Here is a 16,906-nt window from a genome sequence, read left to right on the forward strand (position 1 = left end):
AATATAGTCAAAGTGCACATATGCTATGGAGTGAGAATGTAAGATGGAAAAGAAAGTTGGAAGTGGGAAAGAACAGATTCTTATAAAGTTTGTATGCAAGTGGTTGATTTGTGAGGTGGGATTGTGCCGCTTCACATGAACTGTCATCATTGAGTGGACGTTGGGAGCCCATGTTAGAAAAAGATATTTGACTCTAAACATGTCAAATGTCACTTTGGTAGGATGGTCTTCAATCTTTATGTCTTGATATCTCCTCTTCTGTTGCAGTCAGTTCACTGTCAAAACTAGTAGCTCTTGCTTGATAGCGTCATCTTTCATGTCCTGGCACAGCTTTTGTAGGGTAGTGTTGGTTTCTAGCCTTGATCTAAGTGGCTTCTTGATAAATTAGATATTTGATCAATAGAGTTTGAATGTCAGGTATTGAAGGGCAAAGTCTATGTCCAATTATTGATTTCATTTCTGGTATGAAGTGATCATTTCTCTTCTTTACACTAGAGCGAGACCAAGCTTTATGTTTATTTGAGATTCCAGATTGTTTTATTATGGGCTTGGATTCTTGATGAGTTACTTGTGCCAAGACTGCAAATAATTTTTCCTTCTGTTTGTTCGTGCCTATGTCGCTTTAAATGGAGGAATATTACAAGCTCAAAAAGAAGTCAAAACAAATTTTATTCATATGCTTTTCCCCATATATAGGGGTTCTCATATGTAGTCTTAGAGCATCATATACTATTAAAATAGTACAGATATTATTAAAGGGGTCATTTAGGACCAGACCCACCATCCTAATGATTCTTCATGCTGCTGCTGCTCCTCCGAGGCCGTGAACACATTGGAGAAGTAACTGCGGCCATCATCACTGCCGTCCTCCTCCTCCGATTGGACCCCATTGACAGGGCCAACACATCCTCCGGGGTATCCATCACTTGGAAAGTATGAATCACCGCTGTCCAGGAGCTGTGGGGCATCCTCATCGACCACTGCGCTCCCAGCACTACCGGTACTCAGGCGGTCCTCAACCTTCACACTGAATTGGAGGGAGGAAACCATGTCCGCTGGGACGGGTTCAGGCTTTTGACCTATTACCGGTTCTGCTGTTGCATCTTTGGCTTGTAACTTCTCAGTCAAGGAAGCCACCTACAGAGTGCAAACAGTAAAAGTAAACGTGGTCAAATTGTTGAATTGTCCCTAATTAATTCTGTAAACCAATTATATGATATCATAAATTTGTTATTTTATGGAAAGGTGGGGACATTGGAGATTACTTGTTGGGGTCGTTGAGATATGCTTGTTTGCTAAGTAAGCTTACCCAAGTGTGACAAAGTTATAATAATATAATATGGGTTGGTGCTACGCAAGCTTTCTCATCTTGTAGCCAAGGAGTCCGTAGCATATTGTGAGGAAGCTACCAAAGGTATATTCTTCTTTTAGTTTCCTCTTAAAACTGTCAAGCTGGCGTTTGGAACAGGTGCTATATTAACAAAACACACGTCCTTGTTTTATGAAGTCAAATCTCCTTAGGACCCACTACATGCAAATATCCAATCCTCCCGGGCCACGTGTCCTCCAAGAATATGATCAACTCAGTGGTACGCTCCGTAGCCCAAATTGCATCAGCTCTTGTCTTGTTCCTTCTTAACTTGCTCAGACAATCCCAATGGTAATATACAAGTATTGGGAATTTGAGATCCAGATTGGAGTCTCGTCTAATTAATACTTTCCTTGTAAATATAGCAGCATCTAATGACTTATAGGTACATGTTACTACATGAAAACATGGGATATTAAAGGTGAGGAAGTACCTCAGATTTCAGCTTCTCGTTCTCCTTGACAATAGAGTCGTAATTTGACACAAGGGAATCATAAGAAGATTTGAGGAGATCATAGTCCCTTTCAAGCTGCTTTGTCTTCCACCTAGCACGGCGGTTCTGGAACCACACGGCCACCTGCCTTGGCTGCAGCCCTAGCTTCTTAGCCAACTGGGTCTTTCTCTCTGGCTCCAGCTTGTTCTCTGTCTCAAAGCTCTTCTCGAGCAGATGCACCTGAATTCATAATACAACATCATCACTCTCATCAAATTCCCATGTTTTCTAATCTCTTTCAAAATGATTCTCTACAATCTCTCAAACTAGAACCCAAATATAAGAGAACTTGATTCTGATATGGTGTTAGATTCTTCAAATCTTAAAAAGGTGGTGGAATATATACGTTCATAATCGTACCGTATCCACTAATTAAGCATGCATGTTGACAAATGAAAAATGACTCGAGACTTCACAAGCTATCATTAACTCACCTGCTCTGCCGTAAGGCGGCGCTTTTTCTCCGGCAACTGCTCGTCGTAGTACTCCTCATCATACATGTCCTCCGGCGAGCTGAAAAAGGGTCGTCTCTTTGAGGTTTCCTCCATGCTAATCATCGTTCTTGCCCCTTTACATGTCACAAAATCATCCATAAGTCTATAGCCCAACTCAAATAAACTAAAACATAAGACAGAAGAAAAACAGAAAAATCACCTCGAAAGACGGGGTCACTGTTCCCCAGGAACAACATGTTGCCGTGGCATGTGGAGGAATTGAAGAAAAGACGGCCCGACTCCATCTTTATACCTTCTGTGTTTCTTCTCTTTCTCGCACTTCTATCTAGGTGTGTACGTGTAGTGTGTAAATTGGTGTCTAGACTTTTTCGTCGGCCAAAGACACCAAAAATTATGTTGTATAACTTAAGAAACAAGTAAGATCTTTTACACAGAAAATCCCTGTGTTTTTATTTATCTTTTTGGTGTGGATTAGAAGATCATAAGCTTATGGCGAAAGAAACTAGTAGTCCACAGCAACCTTGCTGGTGTCTCCAAGGGACAAATACAAAATCCCATCACACCACTGGTGTTATTGCTCCCCCTACGATGATCACCCTGTGGAACAAGAAGCCTGCAGAAATGAAAATTCTAATGGACGCAATTTTAGAGCGATAAGGGAAACCTAGTTTTCCATTATCGCAACCTAATCTTTTGAGACTCTCAAACTTGTTTTCGATGCTGTTTTAGTGGTGGGGGACGAAGCTTTGGCTATGGCGGAAGGGAAGAGAAAGAGATAAGAGGAAGAAGAAGAAGAAGAAGAAGAAGAAGAAGAAGAAGAATTCTTAGTGTCGCTTCTAGGTGTTTTTTGCAGCTAAAGGTTCGTCGAGAGGAGGCTGACGATCTTTTATAGTGACGTTGGTATGTCGATTAACGAGAATGCCCTTGCAAATCGATGTTATCTATGCAGAAGCTGGGGCTTTTTCAGTAATTTGGGGTGATCATTTTCTAGGCATAGGCTTTGGAGGAGCTGCCGCTGGACAGACCTTAACCGTCGGATTTGAATATTTTTGTGTTGACGGCTGTGATGCGATCTGTGGGGTGTAGTAGTTTGTGCCAGAGTGTTTTATAGGGTCCATGCTTTACGGTCGGGGAGACTGTCGGATCTAGTTGACTCAATCTTGATGGGGTGCTATTAACGGCTGTGATTCTCCCTATATTTAACTGTAAAGATTATTTCATCATTCTTGCTTTTATTTATTTCTTTTAGTACGGCGTTAAGGCTTGTTTGGTTGGGACTATGAAAAGGAGGAAAGAAAGAAGAGAAAAAATGGAAAAAGAAATCTTATTCAACTTCTATTTCTAAGTTGGTGTTTGGTTTGAGGACTATTTTAAAATTTATGATGATTTACATTAGATAATTAGATCACTTTATTTGATAGGAATTTGATGTTTTACGAGATTGAGTGGTTTTAGATTATTAAGAGTGATTAATTCATTGTTTCGAGAAATGATTTAATTCTCATCTAAAAGAGTGAAACGCTATTAGTAAAATTAATTATGGATGATTTTATCATTTAAAACATACATAAAGAACTTGCTATTTTCCAAAATAAAATAAATTTTACATAATGAGTTATACTTCATATTTGTTTCGATAGCAAATTCATTATTATTGCGATAAATATATACTTTTCTCATTCAAAAGTTTTTCCATCTAATTTAAGAAGTTAAAAGTTAATTGATCAAAAATAAATGTATTTTTCATATCTAAGTATTTGATATCATTAAATTATAACATATTTAAGAAATAAAATATAATATTTCACAAATTGTTATATTAATACAATACTAAAGTTCTTACTTTATTATAACTTTTAAAGCAAGGTTATTTTGATATTTTTTATACAAAACAATATCTGATTTTTATGTAATACCAAATACAGTGATATCTAATCCGTAATGATTTACCACATTTAAATAAAATCAAATCGAATACGACAATCTTAAATCATCACTAATAATAGTTTTTTGTAAGTATTAAAACACCCTATAATTTTGTAATAGGGTGAACAGAGTATTAGCTAGCTTAATATGATGAGACAATGAGATGTCTCATATAATCACATGGTGGGGCTTGGAATTTGTGACAATGGATGACTAATCATATGATGGCTTTGCTGTTCAAAGGGTTGGACACTATTGTCTTCTTATTGTAATGCATTTCCATACACATATTTTGGGTACCATAGTGCCAAGCACTTTATAAAACAAAAGAATCATGCATGATGCATATTCAATTCAATACTAGTTAAAAAAGCCCTAGTTCCACTAAGTTCCATTCTCTCTTCAACTAATTAAAAGAAAAAGAAACCTTGTACAACCACATATATATTTTTATAAGAAAAATGTTCAAGAAAACATTAGGTCACCTCTTGATGCATGGAAACACAATATATTTGCTTATGTAATGGAAACTATGTGTGGCTAGGAGATGAGAGTTGAAACTATATTAAATTTTTCCCTAAGGAAAAACAAAAAGGGGGGTTATCCTTGACATGTTCTTTTTAATTTGATGGGTCATGAAAACTAGAGAGGTAAATTATCTTTGGGCTTACAAAGGTTTCCATCATGATAATGATATCTAATGGATTATATAATACAAGAATATTGTTATAAAGTAGAATAAATAAGCATTTGTTGACCTATGATTGTGCAAATGCAAACACTATGAAAACCTTGAGATAGTGCCACAAACATGTGTTCTCACTTACCTCGAGTCTGATTAGATGGTTGGCTCCCAAGTTTGCCTAGCTAGTGCATCCATCCACTATCACTTTGATCAATTTAATATACAAAAAAAAAAAATTCTCCAAATTTTTAGTTATTTAATTACAATTAATATTCAATTTGGAATTGGGTTTGAATAGTATAAATTGCTTTAGTTCCCCTAAATTTCTTTCATAAATACTTCAGCAATAAGTCAGCAGAAAATATACATTGTATCAAAGAGATATGTGGCAAGCATTAAAGTTTAAATTATATAAAAAAAAAGTCCAACTATACCATTAACTGTATTATACCTTTAGTTTACTTTGTATTTAAATGCTCCAACCATACTATAGTCCGACAACATTATACAAACCCACATGAATAAAATTAATAAATATATATTTATTCAAAAAAAATTCATAAATATATAAAACTTAAAACTTTTATGCAATCCGCCAAAAATCATCTTTCGTTTTATCGATAATCATTTAAGTTTTAAGATTGAGTCCTATTATATGTAAGTTTTATTTAACTTTATGTCAATTTATTTGTTGTGCTTGTTAATGATTAATATCTTTTATTAGAAGTATATTATAATTTTGTGTTTGATTTAGGGAAAAAAATTTAGGGTCTAATTAGAAAAATAAAAAAGATGAAAAATTAATGCCAAAATAGGGGATAATTGGTGTTCTTGCATATATATATATATATATATATATTTATATATATATATATATGGGGAAAAAGGGAAGAGGGAGATTCATGAAGATGAAGCTATTGGATAGTTATCATGTGTGTTATTCCCTCACCCAGGCAATTAAACTTAAGAGTAGGGAACCATGGCAAAGGGACCCAGAGAATCAAAACTTTCTTTTGGGAAGTAGTGGGATGAAAAAAGAAATAAGAAAGCACATAACCATATAATTAAAGTAAACAAAAAAATCATATTTAAAGAATATTGTTGTTGTTATTATTATTATTATTATTGTTATTAAAATTTTGGTCAACTACATCTTATTTTGTGGGATGATAAAAGAAAAGAGTGATTTAATATTAATACCTCAAATTTCCTTATCAATTGATGTCATTGATTTACATTTCAATTTATTGGCTTCTCTTATGCTACATATACTTTGGAATTGAAGTCATCTCTCATGCTTTATTAAAATATTTGAATGTCAAAGGGAATTTTGGGCAAATATTTTAGGCGAATAAAAGAATTAAAAAATTTCCATTGATTAATTTCCCAAGATTCCCTTCATGTGAATTTTGGGTAAATAAAAAAAACTTTTACTTCATCAAGTGTAGATCAAATTAAGGAACATTAGCTTATAAGTAAGAGCAATTATTTTTCATTTTGGTACATGGTACTTGCATATATCCAGGAACTTGAAGATCTAAGTGACACTTATAAATATTTTAAACTTGGTTTAAGAATAAATAAAAAGATAAATAATATAGCCATTTTCCCATGTGTTGGCCAGTTGTCTCCCAATGGCTAGTAATGTGGGAAGATCTATCATCACCCATTAAAAGGAATAAACATGCACCCCCCCCCCCCCCCAAAAAAAAAGAAGAAAATTTTAATTAGAAGACTAAAATAAGAGTTCCCATCCTAAGAAGGAGTGGGTTTCTCTTCTCCCCAAAAGATAACAATGCCCAAAGCATCTTTTTAGGCAGGATTTGTTGCCATCTCCAACCCTTTATCAGGCTTTTTATTCTCTTCCACTACACTAAGCATAATTTCTCACTCAACTAATGGAATCAAGGAAACATATCATTACTTTACTCTCTTGCATTGCACTTAACACCAACCAATAGTCCCTATGCACTTGTCTTGGAATATTTATTCTTTTTAGTTGAGTTTAATCTTTCTCAAATCATCAAATAGCAATGAAACTTAAACAAAAAAGATAAGAATTAACTGTGTCTTAATTGTTAATCAAGCACCTTTGAATCCCATTGAAGCAGTCTGGTTCCATTATAGAAAGTTAGCATCGATCATCATCTACAAGAATCAATAGCAATTACACTGTCTATCTTGAAATTTCTTGAACTAGTTCTCAAGTATAAGAATCAAGCACATTTGTGATCAAGGTTCATTTTGAGAGAATATCTTCTTGTTTTAAACATATACCAAATTCTCCATCACATAGGAGAGAAAGAAGAGTTGCTTTTGCTATTGAATTCCTTCACAACTAAGGCAGAAGGGCTAAAAATGATGGTATCTTTTTTACTTAAAAAAAGGGTTTTTGAGAGATTGTATTTACTTCTTTTTTTTTGTCCTTTATTTGGCTTTATTAAAAAAGGGGTAAGGATGACAAAGAAGGGTTAGACTTGGAAACCACAATGGGGTAGAAAGGGAAAGATTGAAAAGCAATATGTGAAGAAAGGCAAGGCAGCACCTGAGAGAAGGAACAATGCTTTTGAGATATGTTTTTGAGAGAATGTGTGTTTCAATATGTTGGCTAATAAAAGAGTGATGATAAAGTGGGAGCATAAGGTAGTGCTGCTACTTTCCTCCTTTCTTTTCTTTTCTTTTCTTTTTAACAAATGCCAAGAATACTGTGACTATCTGTCACTTGAAATTTAGCCATACTTGTGTCTTTGTCTGCATAACTAGTCTCTCTCTCTCTCTCGTTGTTTCTCTTCTCATCCAGTCCACTATGGTATAATCAAACATCAACTTTTTAAGAAGCTTTAAAAGAATAATGTTGGTCATTGACTATTCAATTTTAAATCTTTAGAGATGATAGCATATTATTCTTACCCATGCGTGCGCATTGCGCGTACAATAATATACACGGAAATACAATTATCTTTAAAATCTTTTAATAATTGATTATGTCTTATCCAACAATGTACGACATGATTTTATTTTGATGTATATGTTCAAATTTTCAATATAAATCACTTACATTCACCAATAAAAATGATTGATTTTTACATTGAATAAATCAGAACATTCATAATTATCTAAAATTTTGTTTAAATATTAAGCATCATAAAAAATAGAATGCTGTCTTCAACTGTTGGTATAATGGGCTTTTGTTTCCTCTGCCATGTACTTTTGAGGGAAAACAACCTGTTGAGGGAATGTAAACTGGGTTGGGCTAAAGTGAGTTAGAGGAGAGTAGTAGGTGCTCTGGACCTAAACTCTTTAAAGTAAAGTCAACATATTGGAGCTGGCTAGCTCAGTTAGCTTATCAATTACTATCTCCTTGTAAGCCCAGGCTTGTTTAAAGCTTCAAAAAGGGTCATGTTGGGTTTCTTGGCAGGGTGGAAATCTTTGATATTCGGGAGTTGTTGGAGGACACAATAGCTGGATTGGCTTCTAATTACTTGATCTATTCAGTTGTACCTGGCATGCTCACATATGTTCTTTTCTTTGTTCCTACTCAGAAGACAAACAAACTATTTATTAGGTATTTGTACAGTGTAAATTATTAGATTTTAATATTATTATAGATGTTGAAATTTAAAATAAATGAAATCAGATAAATTTTTATACATGGTATTGGTCTTCTTGGCTGGTGACTGTTTTGGAAATAATTATATTCCTTTGAGACTTGTGTGTTGATTGGGGATATATATATGGTGATCAAAAAAGATTCAGCAAAGAGTAATAAAAAAAAATACTAATTCCAGACATCAAAAAAGGTCAGAAGAGAGGAGGAAGAACAAGGGCTTTGGATGTGTTGCAGGCCTCTCATATCTAGAATTTGCATAACTTTTACACTAATAGTAAAATTGTCTGTCGACTAAGTTGAATTATTCAATTAAATTCAATTTCTTTTTTCTTTTTTTTTTATTTTCAATTATTATTTTTTAATACGTGTGACTTATTTGATTTTTAACATATTTGCAAGATATGAAAATTATAATCAAAGGTGAACTAGGATTAGATCAATGAATCAAATTCCTTTACATTTACCATTAGTTCCTTAATTGATTAGTTTACATTTATAAGTTAAGATTAGAATCTAGCAAAACATTGTGACTACTCAAATATTAAGAAGAGTTATAGTAGTTTGACTCAACCTTTCGGTATACAATCTTGTTGTGTAATTATTATCCTTTCATCATTTAATATTTCGATAAAATATAGAGTATGGTGCAATGTCTACTATATCTTGTCTATGTCATATTAACACTTGAATCCAATAATCAAACCCATCATTAGAGTGCACAAACCACTTTGTCGACATCTCTAGTTGCTTTAGTCAAATTAATCTTTCCTTAAGTTATTACTTTTAAAATTACAATCGGACATTCTCTTTAGATTCATTTAAAATGATGAATCCTCTATTAATTATTAATTTTCCTTCATGTGTTTCATACTAGACTCAATATCTATTCTTTTTTGAATATCCTTGACTAAGACCATTTTAGACAGTATCAAAGAAAAACATTCCACGCACTTAAGGTAATCCAGTAATTTCAAGTCTAATGATCACTTACACGACCATTACATAAGAATTTTTTTTTCTATATATGCTAGACTGAATATGCCAAATAGGGTTCTCAATATGAAAGGTTATATTCAACAGATTTTTTCTTGTACTAAGCACTCACGTATTCGTTAAGTATTTCCATACTTCAATTTAGGAGTTTAATTGCTCATTTCATGAGTGTAAAAAAAACCATATTCCAATTTCTTAATTTTATCAATATCCATTTTTTTTAATAAAATATTTACTAAAAACAATATAAAAATTTATATTTTAATATAATAAAGATCTCATAATTATAACACCTTAAATGTAAAGCACACTACATTCCATGAACTACTTCATTTCATCTTGCAACATTGGTAGTGTCATGAAAATAAAAAATACCTTTTATTAAATATAAAAATCAAACCAATCCATTTTTATTTTTTGCACATATAGACATGCACTTGTCTTGACCTATTATCACCACGTAAGCATCCACATGGTTGAAATTTAATTTAAAAATAAAATAGGAAATGAGGCTAAAATAGTATAGAAAGGTGATTGTATGTCTAGTGGAATCAACTTGAAGCAGTATGATCTGGGTTGGGTCAAACCTGCCTTAAGTATGAATCCGGAAAAAAGAGCAATAAATCCAGTCAAAAGGTAATTGAACCAAAATGGAAGACTCAAGAAAAGTTTGATAGCACTAATACATCAATTATTATGGCTGGTGAGTATTATCCCTTAGTGACTTCAATTCCTTAATGTGTTGGTTTACTCACAAACCATGACTTTAAGTCAATGAAAATCTTGAAGATATATAAGACAATCACTTGAAACAAAGATCAGATAATGACATGAAACAGAAGAGAAGCGATTAACCTTGGGAAATAAAGTGGGCAAACAGGGACGTAGGTAGGAGACCAAGAAACCTGTGAAATCTAAAGTTCATTTAATATGCCAGGAACAGGTAAGTCCTAGACGATACGCAACACTTCACCACCATCCAGGGTATAACATGTAGCAGCTGCAAATGCTGGGAATCTTCAACTTCCGCCATGTATGGTCAATATTTGAGGTTGCTTGAGCTTATCAAGAATCTTTTTGCCAGGCTCAATAGATGCCTAGCTTTTAACTTGAGTCAGGATATAACGGAAGGCATAATTTTCCCAAAAGGATAATTGGAATCAGATGTGAACTCAATCTGAAATGAAATTTGGCAAGCATGCTATGCCGCGTAAGGTAATCGTGTCCAGCTGATAATTCTTGACATTGAGAGTTTCCAAGTCTCTCCCAAAGATGAACTGTCCATGCCTTTACTTGCAAATCACAATGTATTACGTCACTTTTGACAAGACAAAGAGCACAAGAAACCATAGAATTCAATGCTTCAATTGAATGTCACAGTCACAATTATAACTTACTGTTTAAAGAAATGTTTTCATTCAGTTTATTCAAATTAAATCATCATATTTACCATCAACTGATGCATTGGATGTGTAAATGATTCTAAAAATGGTATCTTACTAAGACATCTTCACTGGTTTTATCTATGATAGATAACTGCATTTCATTAAAAGTTCTAGCTAGGATATAACAGGTAATTCAGCTACATTTCTTGATGTTGTTCATAACCATGTCCATGGATTCTTAGACATTCATATGAAGTTAGCCTGGACAACACGTCTGCTTATGCAAGGCCTAACCAGGCTACCAGAACTATGGCTAGGAAGTTCCTGAAGTTAAAGCATGAGGCCATTCATGGGATTTGCGTGAGTTTTGGTCCACATTATCATCATTTAATACGTGAAATTAATGAGACACAAAGGGTTTTCTTTTTTTCTTCGAAATGTTGAAGTGAAGGTACTCGAAATTCTAGTGGCCCCAACAATAAAATCATTAAAGGATCACGATACATTTTGATCTTGTTCTTTACCTTCCAAAAGTATTTACTTAATGCTGAAACATCTGGAAAGTGTGCACTATTCACTGTGTGTAAAACTGTACAACTTTCCTCCCATGAAATATTCATCTGACATTCAATTTTGTATTCCCTCTTTTTATCCATCCAATTTATCTCTTACCCTTTTTGCCTTTCCTTTTTGAGAAGAAGAATTGAACTCAAAACTGCTCCTTACCCCATTTTTCCATGAGCGTCAAATATATGATATTGCTAATTATTTGTGCATATTTTTCAAGCTTAATCTGTTCCTGTTTTTGTTCTATCCAATAGAAGCGTACCACCTTGCCCATTAGAGGAGTAACTTTGGTCTGTTAACAGACCAAAGTCGGTATGGCAATGATTTTCATCAACTCGAATGGCATGATGTGGAGGGAATTAGCTGGCTGCTTTCAATAGCTACAGTGAACTCAACTGCATTTGATTGCATATACCGCCAAAAGATTGCCATTTAGTTCTAATCATATAAATTTTGGCTTGGTAGAATAAACGATAAAAGCAAACCAAATTCTAATTTAGCTTAAGTTATACAATTCTCAGTTAGAAAAGATTCTGAGTCTTTGCGTTCTTTCTTTGTGTTGTAATACATATAAATTCAGCAGCCAATAACTTCCTGATATTGTATTTTACAAGTACTGCTGCTTGGATTCGTCATTTTCCTTTTGCACTCTTCCTCCTCCTTTGTCTAAGTAGCCTCAAAGATGGTTAGCGCTGAGGTTGCAAGGAATATTGTAGGGATCATTGGTAAGTTATTTGAAGTTTTGAGCTCATCTGTTTTAGTGATTGTATGACATTCCAGGCTCATGCTGTACAATATTTCTCTTATTCTTCTAGTGCAGTGGAAATTTCTTCACATGTTTTTGAGTTGGGGTAGTTTCTTGAGAGTGATCAAGGGAAAAACATTATACATCAATGAGTTGTTAATTGTGTCATATGATACATACCTGAATTCAGACAAATGAAGTTTTTGGGTTCTAGAGACGTTAATTTCTCATTGTCCTATTTCATTTTGCAGGAAATGTCATCTCATTCTTTCTGTTTGCATCACCAATGTAAAATCCTCTCTCTCTCTTTCTCTCAAGCCTTTTTATGTGTGTTTTATATGTGTGTTAAGAAGGTGAAATCTTATTCTTCCTACATTACTTGTCATGTGCATGAAAGTGTCGAACATGTGGAAGTAGGAGTTACTAGTAATACTTTTGTACCCCTCTACAAGAAAAAACCAATTTAGTAGTAATAATGATCTTTCTTTGCCGACTCGGTGAACTCATATAAAGGCCAAACTTTTGCTGTAGTGTTCCCAGTAAAGGCCTGCTCAAGGCCTTTAACCTTTTAGTCCTGAAGGGCCCAGTTCTAGACCCTTTCCGTTTCAGATCATTGTCCTGAATTTATTCCAGGCCGAACCCCAATGAACTTGACCATGCTGAGCTATGGAACAGGGCAGAAGGAAAAGTTTTTTGACACTGACCGTGTAATAGAGGCCAAAGAGAAAAGAAGACAATCTACAGCTGCAGTTGTTGCTGTCAACGTATATATATCTAAATACAATTGAAATTTTTATTTTGATACAGACCAACATTTGTGAACATCTACAAGAGAAAAGCAGTGGAGGAATTCAAACCAGATCCTTACATAGCAACTGCAATGAACTGCATGTTATGGATATTATATGGTTTACCACTTGTTCATCCTGATAGCACCCTTGTGGTCACTATCAATAGCATTGGACTTGCAATGGAGCTCATTTTTCTCACCATCTTCTTCATTTATGCCCAGAAGAAAGGCCGAGTAAGTACACCATCACCATCATTAATCCTGGGGTTAAAGATTTCACCACTTTACTAACCGAAGAGCTAATATCAGCTCAAGGTCATTGGGTGGCTTTGCTTAGAGATTGCATTTTTGGGCGTTGTGGCCTCATGCACATTGCTATTGCGTAAAACTCATGCCCAAAGATCTGTTCTTGTTGGGATCCTCTGTGTCATATTTGGAGTCCTAATGTATGCTTCACCTCTTACCATCATGGTAAGCCATGCTTTTCTTTTCTTTTCTTTTTGCCTATACATTCAATTAGTTAACTGATATCTTTCTCTTGTTCGCCTTTCAATCTTTCTCTTGTTTTGTGTTCCATTTCTATTGGACAGAGGAGGGTGATTAAGACAAAGAGTGTGGAATACATGCCGTTTTACCTCTCCTTGGCCAACTTTCTCAATGGAGTCATTTGGTTAACATATGCCCTCATTCGCTTTGATCTCTACATCCTGGTAAACTTTGAGTTTCGTTGAAACTTTATAAAATGTAAAAGTGATCCCTAGAAAGCTAACTTGATGGTATGTATGTCTTTGCCCTCTATCTCTTTTTGTAGATTGGAAATGGATTGGGGGCCCTATCTGGAGCAATACAGTTGATTCTGTATGCCTGCTACTGCAACTCTACCCCGAAATATGAGGACGATGAGGTCGTTGTCAAGCCATCCGAGCTGCAACTCTCCGACAACAACGGACCGGCTAGAGCTAGACCAACTGTTTGATTGATATCTAAAGCATTAAAAGTGAAAGCAAATCTTTCTGGAAAGAAATAATACGAATGTGTATAGTGAAGACTTTCCAGTGTTTTTAAGGTTTCTTTTAGATTGAAATAGTGGATCACAATATCGTGTTCAAGTTAAGATTTGATGTTTCATCATGCAGAGGAGTTGGAACTCTGTGGAAAAAGCAATACACACATATATACGTGTGTATATATATATATATATATATATATATATATATAGATATAGATATACAAATCTGATCAACAAGGTGGGATCAGATAGAGAAAAACACACTCGCAGTCTGCCACAAAACAGAAAAGCATCCAAACTAATAAATAAGCAAGATCAGAACGAATAGCATACACGAACCAGAATAGGTAGAAGGGCAAGTACAAAATAAGAGTATTAAGTCCCTGAAAAGTAGAGTCACACCATAACAAAGAGAGTCAAATGTCGTCCATGTTCACACTGGAGCATATCTCCATGGAGGGTAGTGTGCAGCAGATGAAGCATTTCGCATAGCAAATGAAAGTGATAACATATCCGAGCCAGCAACTTTACCACCAAGCAAAGAACAATGCAGATACCAGCAAGTGAACAATGCATAATGATGTATAATAATCCATGACAAGCTTGTTAAAGAAGTTTTCATTGCTGACTCCTGCTATAATTTTTCCCCATAATAAAACTGGGTATTTTGAAGATTTGTTGAGAGACAATGGAAGCTGGATAGAGGCATATCTAATTTTTTACCATTTTGAGGCTCAAATAAAGGAAATATACTAATAATATATTGTAAGTACGAATATGCATTCGAGTATTTGATTCATTGATTAGTGCGTGATTTTTTACTTAAAAAGTAAAATTCGAATTCCTTCTCAATTATTAAAAAAAAATATTGCAAATATGAATGTAATTATGATGATAAACATTATATGAAATGGGGTTGTTGTCTGCATATCACATATATAACCATCCATCTCTTTCCATACCAAACCTATTATTGGTATTCATTAGGGATGAATAATTTGTTGAATATTCATTGTTCACATTCTTTCATCATACAAACCAAACTCAAAAGCAATCTTTTTCAATGTCATCTACTTCTCAATAATCTTTAATATAAATTAATGATATTAACAAACATTACGACAAAAGTAGGGGTTCTACTAAATGAAAAATATTTGATATAATGTTTAGAGAAACTCTTAAATTATTTTAAAAAATTTAAATAAGTATTTATTTTTGTATTACGTTTAATCAAAATAGACCTTTTTTATTAATGATTGACTAATTATCTTATGTCACTTATCATTTTACATTGACTTGGATATAACGTTTACATGGAGAGTGAAAAGAATTACATTAATATGTCATGTCATCATCGTTATGACATATTAACATACAATGTTAACATTATGTGACATAAAATAATATATGATTATTTTTTTTTAAAAGCAACAACCTTGTTTCATTCCTCAATAGTAAATTTACAAAAAACTATACTCTTCATGGAGCAATTATATTACAATGAGAAGTATAAGAGTTTATTTAGTTTAAATTAAAAATATATAGGTTTAATTGAGCATAATTGAAAAATAAAAAATTATTTAAAGTTTTCTAAATATTTTAAGAATTTTTTTGGATATGCTAACATATGTTTTGGATTTTGTAACATTCCCGAATGATATGTGCAATCTCTATTTCATTTTAAAAGATTCTAACTTTGTTTTTTTTTCTTAAAAAAATGAAATTTGATTCCCTCAACCTCAACTAATTATTGAAACTAATATAATGATAATAAATAAATAAAGAACTAGCTAATAATAAAAATAAAAAAGTAGTAGTTCCAGTTTTCATCAATCTTTTATCGGTTGAAGCCTAATTATAATCCAACTTCACTTCAAAATCCTTTTTAGTTAGATTAAGAGCTTATTTGGCTTAACTTTTTTTTATTTTGAAATTCTTGTTAATAATAATAATTTTTAAAATTAAACTAAAACTATTTGATAAATTGATTGATAAAATAAATTATATAAATTCTAATTTAATTTATACCATTTTAAGTTTATATAAAATTTTAAATGTTAAAATCAAATAAATCCATAAATAAACAAACAACTCTCAAACTTGCACCCGAGTATTTGGTTTATTGGTTATAAAAAAAAAACTCTTAAACTTGTATACTAATAATAGTATGATATTTTTATTGACAATAATGCTTTAATTCCCAAAAAAAAAAGAAAAAAATCATGTATTAAACATTAAAATAATTTTTGGTGAAGAAAAGAAAAATTTTAAATAAAATGATAATTTGCAAAGAGAAAAGGAGGAACAAAAAGTTGATTGAGAAAGATATTTAAAAAAAAAAACTAAAAGAAGAGAAGAGGAAAAATTTATTTTTTTTAAATTTTATTATTTAAAAAAACTATTTTTTTAAAAGAAATTAAAAATTTTATTAGACTTGATTTTTATTTTTAAAAAATAAATAAATTAAAAAAAAATTAAACCAAACAGACACTAAACTAATAAAAGAGCAAAAGCAGCAATCGAATATCTAACACGTGACTTAACGTTATTAATTCAAAAAATCGTTGACTATGGTGACATGGCAAGATTCTATTGGTGAAACCATGGAAATCCAGAGAGCCTTTCCTAATAATCCGCAATGTTTTCGGATAAGAGTGGCAGTCTTGGTAATTTCCATCGAAAGTCGACACCAATTAAATATTTTGCCGCAACAAACTAGGGAAACCGTTAGGACGCCGCTTCTCGGTGGGAAGCCATGCAGTGTGCATGCACAGAGGAATTGAGGTGGGATAATTAATTTCCTTGTTTGGAAATCACAATTTTAGTTTAAAATGGTAAAACCTTATCCACGCCGATTCGATTCCACTTAAACCCTTCCT

At 33.2% G+C, this 16,906-nt stretch overlaps 2 protein-coding genes across 2 annotated transcripts; one reads left to right on the forward strand and one right to left on the reverse strand.

Annotated features, from left to right (window-relative positions):
• Positions 1-645: 645 nt before the first annotated feature.
• On the reverse strand, positions 646-3,184 carry LOC110427858 (homeobox 1). Its single transcript, XM_021443487.2, has 4 exons — positions 2,517-3,184; positions 2,297-2,430; positions 1,803-2,042; positions 646-1,137 (listed from the first exon to the last, which is right to left on the reverse strand). Exons 1-4 carry the CDS (start codon positions 2,599-2,601, stop codon positions 766-768), a joined length of 831 nt encoding a protein of 276 aa, XP_021299162.1. The 5' UTR covers positions 2,602-3,184; the 3' UTR covers positions 646-765.
• Positions 3,185-11,608: 8,424 nt separating this feature from the next.
• LOC110427895 (bidirectional sugar transporter SWEET4-like) lies at positions 11,609-14,149 on the forward strand. Its single transcript, XM_021443535.2, has 6 exons — positions 11,609-12,208; positions 12,480-12,516; positions 13,036-13,252; positions 13,328-13,489; positions 13,609-13,728; positions 13,830-14,149. Exons 1-6 carry the CDS (start codon positions 12,166-12,168, stop codon positions 13,992-13,994), a joined length of 744 nt encoding a protein of 247 aa, XP_021299210.1. The 5' UTR covers positions 11,609-12,165; the 3' UTR covers positions 13,995-14,149.
• Positions 14,150-16,906: the final 2,757 nt, after the last annotated feature.

This window comes from Theobroma umbraticum, unplaced genomic scaffold, assembly GCF_002168275.2.
Source record: "Theobroma umbraticum cultivar Fairchild unplaced genomic scaffold, ASM216827v3 scaffold_239.0, whole genome shotgun sequence".
Classification (NCBI taxonomy): Eukaryota; Viridiplantae; Streptophyta; class Magnoliopsida; order Malvales; family Malvaceae; genus Theobroma; species Theobroma umbraticum.